The sequence below is a fragment of the Lagopus leucura genome, unplaced genomic scaffold, assembly GCF_019238085.1.
Source record: "Lagopus leucura isolate 7727_CA_CO unplaced genomic scaffold, USGS_WTPT01 Super-Scaffold_100037, whole genome shotgun sequence".
In the NCBI taxonomy this organism is placed as follows: domain Eukaryota; kingdom Metazoa; phylum Chordata; class Aves; order Galliformes; family Phasianidae; genus Lagopus; species Lagopus leucura.
The window spans coordinates 4,309,127-4,317,051 of NW_024962286.1; the positions used below are offsets into that span (position 1 = coordinate 4,309,127).

Consider the following 7,925-nt stretch of genomic DNA (forward strand, 5'->3'; position numbering starts at 1 on the left):
ATCCGCTTCTCCACCCTCTCAACAGCAGTGAGGAGTAACAGCACCAGCCCCATTGCTTGGGCTGATCCCTCACAGAGCTGCTGCCCTGCTAGGAAGATTTCTCAGCTTGCTTAAGGCAGGTTTCAGTGTGCAGCAACACGAAGAACAAATCCATCACGCGTTCCTTCCCCCGCAGCAATGCCCAAAAACACAAACCAAAGCAAAGGGTCGCTGCCCTCCCATCTGTCTGGCAGCAGCCCCTGTCCAAACCTACTATCATTCTAGCAACAGAAGTAACAGAGAAGAGCAAAACCAAACCAAAGGACCAAAGAAACGGTGGACTTCTAGCACTCGGATGAGAAACTGCATCTTCTTCATGTGCTCCCACCTCCATACCCTCAGCCAACATTCCCTGCAGGGCAGCTGGATGTGCAGGACAGCTGTGAATGCCAGGAAAAGGGGGGGTTGAAAGTATAATGCAAATCTCTTTTCTCGTTTTGTTTTTTTTTTCTTGTTTTTGTCTGATTTTGGTTTGTTTGGTGTTTTTTTTTTTTACGTATGTACACAAGTCTGACAATAAAACGTGGAACACAGTGCAATGTCTTGGCTGCGTAGCATCCAGGACTGGCTTAGTTGTGCATCGTGGTGTGCCACGGAGGACACACGGGATGGAGAAGTAAAATGATGTCCTCGCTGGCTTCCAGAGAGATGTAAAAGTAGGAGCTGTTCCCCCGGAAGAAGAGCAAAGTCCTCTTTAAAACCTCACTGCAGTCTCTGGAGGGGAAGGCGTTCCTCAGAGGTGCCGCGGGCTGGGATGCCCGTTATGGTACAGCTTCTGTTTGATGTGCACCATGTTCCCAGTCGCCTCCTCGTACTGCCTGTGGTGACGTTTTCTGAACTCCTTTAAGTTACAAAACTTTGGAATCCAAGACCAGGAATTGTCTGGAAGGCAGAAAGGAGAAGGGAGATATTACAGAGATGCCGAGACCTGCGCTCTCCTGCCTCATCTGCACTGCAGCCCTGCAGGCAGGGCCCTCTGCTTCACTTGGAAGGACCCTGCTCCAGAAGGGCACCAGGAGCTCAGCCAGGTGGCTCCTGGACGTCTCCAAGGATGGAGGCTGCACAGCCTCCCTGGGCAGCCAGTGCTACAACACCCTCACCTAAAGGAGCAGCTCCATTCCTGGAGCACAGCACAGAAAGCCAGCGTGCCAAAGCCATGCAGGCTGTACCTGAGCCTGCAACCAATGCGAGGCTCCCGGCTGCAAACCACGGGTGCAGAGAAACCCAGGTTTCATCAGTACTCTGCTCAGACACACAGCCAGCACCCGGAGCAGAGCCCTCATCTCCATGCATAGACGTGGCAATGGCCAACACGGAGCCACCAGAGCCCACCATCTGGCCCGAGGATGTGCTGAGGGCCACACTTACCGTACCGCCGGCTGGTTCTCCAGGCTCGCACAGCGTAGTGGAGAACCCCATCCATCCACACCAGAAACCAGCTGATACAAAAACCCAGCAACAGTCCCAGCATCAGATCGATCTCTTGCTTGGTTACATTGTCAGTCACAAAGTAGTTCTCTGAGGAATCCACCACAGACTGATCCCCGTCATACGGAATGACGTAATGGACGTGGTGCCTGTCGTGGGGAACAGAAATGGGGAGAAGCATCAGTGGAGAAGAGCAGGGCGTGTTTTCCACCAGCATCTGTTTCCATGGCCAGGGGCTCTGAAGCCCTACCGACACCACTGGGCTCAAAACCAGGAATACAAAGAGCAAAGCACAGCACCCTGCAGCCCAGAGCTCGTGTCGCATTGCTGACACAGGCTGCCCATGCTTGAACTCATCATCTGTAATGCAATAAACAACATTCGGGGCTGCGGCGGTCGCTCCCTGAGTTCAGAGGTCAGCCATGCCTCTGAGGATGCACCAGTTGCATATTTGGGTTGCATATGCAGGTTGATGGAGAGAAAATGTCCAAATAGTGTCACGAGTGATGCTCCGCTTGCAGGATCCTAGTGAAAACAGCCCTTGTCTTCATGAGGGCCAAACAGAGACCCATGTGGGCTCAATGTGTCCCAAAAAGGGCAAAGCCTGGAAGAGCTGTAGGCACTTTTCTGCTTTGGTTTGGCTTAGCAGGACAGAGTGGAGCCTCTGGGATGGGGTGGGGAAGAGGGGCTCCCCCCCGAAAGCCTTCTGGTGGCAGCTCAAGCCCTTGGGGACATGGCAGAAGAAATTTGGAGGCATCAGCACATCAGTATGGAGAATTATTAATAGAATGCAGAGGTCCTGGGTCCCCACTGCAGCCCTAGGGAGCTGGAAATTGGAACGTGGCCTGGATGGCTCTGGGAGCCAGATCCAGGGAGGGAAGGCATCACCTCTGAGCCTCCATGCCAGAGGCCAAGCCTTGTGCCCAGAAACACAGCCACGTGCAGCCACTGGTGCTACCAAGCAGCAAAGAACTCATGAGGTCCTGTTGGTGAGCACCAACTCCTGCACCCCTGAAGCAAGCAGGGATTGCATTCACTGCTTTGTCCCCAGCAAGGCAGCACCAGCTCAGATGAGACAGTGGCACAACAGGCTCAAGCACTCCTGCCCCTTCCCAGCCCTTGTGATGGGGACAGATTTCCCCCCTTAGCAAACCGTGCATGAAGCCCTGAGTGCAGCCGTGATGGAGCAGAGCCATGGCCGGCACGCCTGGGATGCTCCCTACGGAGCTGCCCAAAGCGCTAATGTCCCTTCCAGTGACCTTGTGAGCCTGCTGGCTGCTGCAGCCCAGCCACAGCACCGGAGCCCTTCAAAAAGCACTGCTGTTTAGGATTTGGGAGAACAAAGCTTATCCTGTGCTGCTGGACAGCCCCGGGATGGGCACTGAGGTGCACCGATCCCAGGGGCTGCAGGAGGCGCAGAGCCTCTGTTCTGCATCTCTGCCTGACCTTGCAGCCTCTCCCCAAACATGCCAAGCAGCTCAGCTCCTGGCACAGCCATGGCCAGCAAAGCTGGGCTGCAGCAACAGGGATGGCTCCATTGCAATGGTGAAAATGTCTTCCTGGGACCTTCCATGCTATAGCAGCTGCTGGGAGCCCAGGGAAGGCCTGGTGGTCTCCAGCACAAACAGTGAGCATCCTTGGCCTCCCAGTGTTCACAGAGGGTATGGAGGCATGGAGGATTAAGGATTTGTTCAGAGTGTTAAAAAAAGGAAGAAACGGAGCAAAAATGATGGGTTTTGGTGCTTGGCTTTTGCCACAGCATCTTTGCTTGGGAGGGACAAACTCACCCAAGGTCACCCAGAAGGTCGGTGCCAAGGAGAAGACCACAACCAGAGCCTCTGAGCTCCTCACCCTGTCCCAGGCAGGGAACTCCTGAGCCCCCGGGCTGTTTTGATGGGTCTGTGCTCCATGCAGGTGTCATCTGCTCTCCCCAGCTCACCCAGCCGCCACGGACGCCCTTTGGTGATTTTCCTTTGCATGACATCACCCAGCTCCTGATCTGCTGCCAGCCTGCTGCTTCCAGAGAGGACCCTTTCCTGGCTGGGACAGAGGCACCTGGAGTGGGGCAGTGCTTTGTTTCTGCAGCCCTGCGCAGCCCTGTGTCTCCTGCAGCAGGGACAGCCCAAGGAGGGGGACCAGAGGGGCTGTGGACAGCCTGGATAACTTCCACATTGGAGCCGGAGGGTGCCAGGGATCCAATCCAGCAGCAACATTCCTGCACTGCCATCAGCAGGAGCTCTCAGACCGTAGCTCTCAGCCCTTCTACCTCCTGCAAGAAGGCAGATGCTGAGAGAGGAGCAGCCCCCATCTCCAGGTGCCAGGGCCAACCCTGCTGCTCTGCTGATGCTGTCCCTCCATCCACCATCATTACACCAGCTTCCTTCCCACCCAGCTGGCAGGACTCTGCCCTCTGCTCCCCCACCAAACAGCCATCAGTGCAATTCAGATATGGCCACCTGTCCCAGAAGAGAAAGGCCATGAAGCAGCCGTGGCAGTTGCTGAATGCTTGGCACCACACAACCTCTCTCTGACCTCCTGTGGCCACAGCTTCCTACTGACAAACAAACCTAAAAAGCACCCAGCATGGCCACATCACACTTGTCCCAGTGCACTGCTACCTTGCTTCTGCCATCAAGTGCCAAGAGCTTTGGTCTGAAGCAGCCCTGCATAGTCAGGGTTCAGCAGCCCCTAGCAATGGGCTGCTTTGTTTCCCCGGAATTCTCAACCCTAGCAATTCTCCTTACTCACAGCCAGTGCTCAGGAACATGGAAACCAGAGCAGAGTCCTCAGCTGCAGGAGATGAGAGCTCCACAGGGCAAGCGTTAGCAGAAGGTTTTTTAGGAGACAGCAGGCAGAGCTTGCTCCTTTCACCTGTCCTGGAACCTCCATGCAAGGCATGGGCCATCACAGAGAGGCACAGGGGTTGGCACATCCCTTCCCCACCAGCCATGCAACCATGAGACCCCAGCGAGGCACCACAGGATGGGGCAGCCAGGAGCTGAAGCCTGAGCTCTTCCCTCAGTCTTGCACGCTGAACTGCAGGCAGTTCCTCTCTCCAAGGCTCCCTTTTGTTGCCAGCACAGTCAGAGCCCTTTGCCAGGACCCGGTGCCACCTTTCATAGCTCCAGGGTATGCCCTGCCTGGGCCACAGCTGTGTGCACGGGGCTGAGCCCAGAAAGCAGCTGCAAAGAGCATGAGGCACGTTTCATCATCCACCCCTTGAACCAGAGGGAGCACAGAGCACAAAAACCCTCACTCAGGAGTGAAGGCAGCTTTGTGTTTTGTTGGCAAGATCCATCTCTTGCACGTACCTAAGGCAACCAGTGAACTTCCACCTTTCACTCCCTGTCATCTTGACAGTTTGGAAGCTGTGCTGTACACTTTCTAAGAAATGACCTGATTCCATCTGAGGACAGAGCCATGGCCCATCCATCTGCAGCCCTGCCCCCTCCTTGGGCTTGGGCAGAAGGAATGCGGCCCCTGACACCAGCAGGACCTGGCAGTGTTAAAGTACATTACCAACAGCTGATTTTCACCACCACTGCATACAAGCATGGCAAGCAAAAAGAAAAACGGATTGAAGAGGCAGAGGACGATTCTTAAACAAGCAAAAAACATCAAGAAGTCTCCAAAAAAATTACCCAAGAGAAAGAATCCCTGACAAATAGAATGAAAGGCGCTGTAGACGTTGCTTCCCAACTGGCAGTAGTGAAGTTGTGCCCAAGGAGCCAGGGTGTGGGGTCTACTCTCAGATCGCTCTGGCCTGGCTCTGCTCAGCCCTGGAGGTACCTCCTTGCTGTTCTGCTACAGGAACCATAGGTCGAAGCAGGGTGGAGAGGATGAGCAGTGGCTTTGGATAAGGTTTGCACACCCCAAAGTGTGAAGGTTTGCTCAGCTCCCATCCGGGGCCACCAGAGGAAAGCAATGGTTGGGAGGACGGAGGAAGTGGCCAGGGGTGGCAGTGGCCAGGGCTGCAGGACAGGGATCATGGAGAAAAGCAAAATTCACCTCCACAGCCACAGCTCAGTTCCTCAGCATCACCCATGGAACAAGGAGCTGCATTTGGGGGAACCGAGCGCTGCCCAACAGCCGTGGCAGGAAACTGTGCAGCCCTAAACTTGCAAGCAGCAAAGACATCACCCAACGTCCCCCAACGCCAGGCCTGCGCTCCGTGCAGCACCATGATGGCTCTGGAGAAAAGCCACTGAGAATCGGAAGCTGACTGACAATCACAGAGCCTCAAAGTGACACCGTCCTCAGCAGCAGCAGCACTCCATCCTGGGTGCAGGGCTGCCCAGACCCCGACCCCTTCCATCCTCACCAGCATCCAGCCAACAACTCCCCCCCCCCCTCCCCCCCTTTCTCCCCAGGGAAAGCACACAGCCCAGTGTCTGCGAAGGCAAAACACGGAGTGTTGGAATTCAATCCAAGTTCCTTTCCTCCCCAGGGCTGCCGGATGCCTGCACACACGCATGCACACAAAGGAAAATGGACTTGCAGGCCCACGGCAAACTCTTCTTGCAGAAAAACAAACCTACCCTTCCCCCCCTCCTCCCCCCATGTTGATGCTGAGACACGGCCAGAATGCAGACAGGGCCTCCTCCAGCCAGGTGGGGTGGAAGGGGCTGGGTCAGGTGAGCCCGACGTCGCAGGTTAACTCACCTGCCACAGTTGCAGTGACAAACTCGGTCTTCCCCTCTCAGATGCGGTAGGATGTAATTGTGAAATCTGTCCAGCAACGCATTCATGTCCATCAAGCAAGCTATTGCCTGTAAGAGCCCATAACCAAGGCATCTGGTCAACTCTGGATGATGGAATAAAACATTGACTCCAGTTTGATTGCCAAAGACTGAAGCGGTCATATAGAAAATAATCGCTGGTGTTCCCCGGGGCAGACACACCGTGCATACACACACACCAAGCACACAGGGACGCGCGGGGCCGGGGAAGGGAAAAAGGGGGGGTTGGGGGGGGGGGGAGGGGGGGGAGGTGGAATGGAGGGGAGGGAAATAAGCAAAATCTCTTACCATAACGATAGAGGCGCCCAGGATCATGAAAATCATGGTGTTTGCATTCATGGACATCAACAGGGAATCGGTAGCGATCGGCTCCGGCCGCCCCCAGCCCGCGATCTGCGAGCGGCGGCCGCGCTATTGCGCAGCGCGGAGCCCGGAGCGCATCGCGCTGCGCTGCGGCGGGGGGCGGTGGGGCGGCGGGGCGCCCCCCGCGCTCACACCCGCACTGCCCCGTGCCGGGCGCCTCGGGCTGCCCGCTGGGGGAGGGTTATGTTGTTATTTTGTAGATAGATATTATTATTTTTTTTTTTTCCTAAGACGAAGGTGACAGGTAAGGATAAAAATAATATATATATATATCTTAAAAATGGGATGAATACTCTAAAAAATGCTTTCCCTTCAAGGCTGTCGGCCGATGGAGGTGCGCCACGGCGGCTCCGGGAGCGGGCACACGGCACAGCCCCGCATGCAGCAACTGGAGAGTGAGCCAGCCGAGGCCGGGGGGAGGCTGGGGGAGGAGGAGGCAAGCCACAAAAATCACCCAGTCCGGGGGAGCCTCATTGCATCCTCTCTCCCGACCCTCCCCAAAATCAACCTCTCCCGATCGGCGAAAAAAAAAAAAAAAAAATCCACCCAAAAAACAACACGCCCCCCCCCCCCCCCCCCGTCCTCCCCCTCCGCTGTTCCCCCCCTCCCCCCCTCCCGCCCCGGGGCAATGCCCGCAGCCCCTCGGGCTCCGGCTCCGGCTGGGCGGGCTGTGGGGGGCTGCTCCCCGCCGGGCCGGCCGCCCCCTCCCCTGCTCCCTCCCCTCCTTCCCTCCCTCCCATCCGCGGCCCTTTACCTAAGGCGGGGACGCGCTGCTCCGGGAGCGGCTCATCTCGAGCGGCAGCGCTGCAGACCTGCCCTTGCCGGGCTTCCCCCCGCCTGGCAGCCGCACGGTTTTCCCGAGCGGAGCCCCGGCAGCGGCGCTTGGCCGCATTTCCAGTCCCGCACCATCCCCACCCCGCCCTTCCTCCCTCCCGGGTCTTCCCCGCTCCCATCCCGGCCCCAACGCGGTCCCGATGCTCTCCCTGCCGCCCCGCAGCCGCGGGGGTCCCGGCCCGGCCCCGCATCTCCGCATTCCCACCCCGCGACGATGCGGGTGAGCAGAAATGCCACGAAGTCCCACGTCCTAGCATCTCTCGAGCCCACGATCCGAGGGAAGGTCGTGCTCTGGATTCTCGCATGGTTTTACATCGTCGAGTTGTGGGCCACGTTTGGGGTCGTCCTGCAAAAAAAAATAGCTCGGTGAACAGGTAACAACTTTTGTTTGGCTTGGTCGGTCGTGCCGTTAAACCATGCGATAGGGATGGGCAGCAGCCACAGCACATCACTCAAGGTTATCATCACCTTGTTGGCACTCGGGGCCACCGTTTGCTGCTTCGAGGGTTTGCATTCTTGCAT

The 7,925-nt window shown here is 56.9% G+C and overlaps 1 protein-coding gene across 1 annotated transcript; it reads right to left on the reverse strand.

The window, feature by feature from the left end:
• Positions 1-53: 53 nt before the first annotated feature.
• On the reverse strand, positions 54-6,576 carry TMEM240 (transmembrane protein 240). Its single transcript, XM_042883367.1, has 4 exons — positions 6,495-6,576; positions 6,130-6,236; positions 1,408-1,616; positions 54-921 (listed from the first exon to the last, which is right to left on the reverse strand). The coding sequence occupies exons 1-4, from the start codon at positions 6,549-6,551 to the stop codon at positions 773-775; spliced, it is 522 nt and encodes a 173-aa protein (XP_042739301.1). The 5' UTR covers positions 6,552-6,576; the 3' UTR covers positions 54-772.
• Between the last annotated feature and the right edge of the window lie 1,349 nt (positions 6,577-7,925).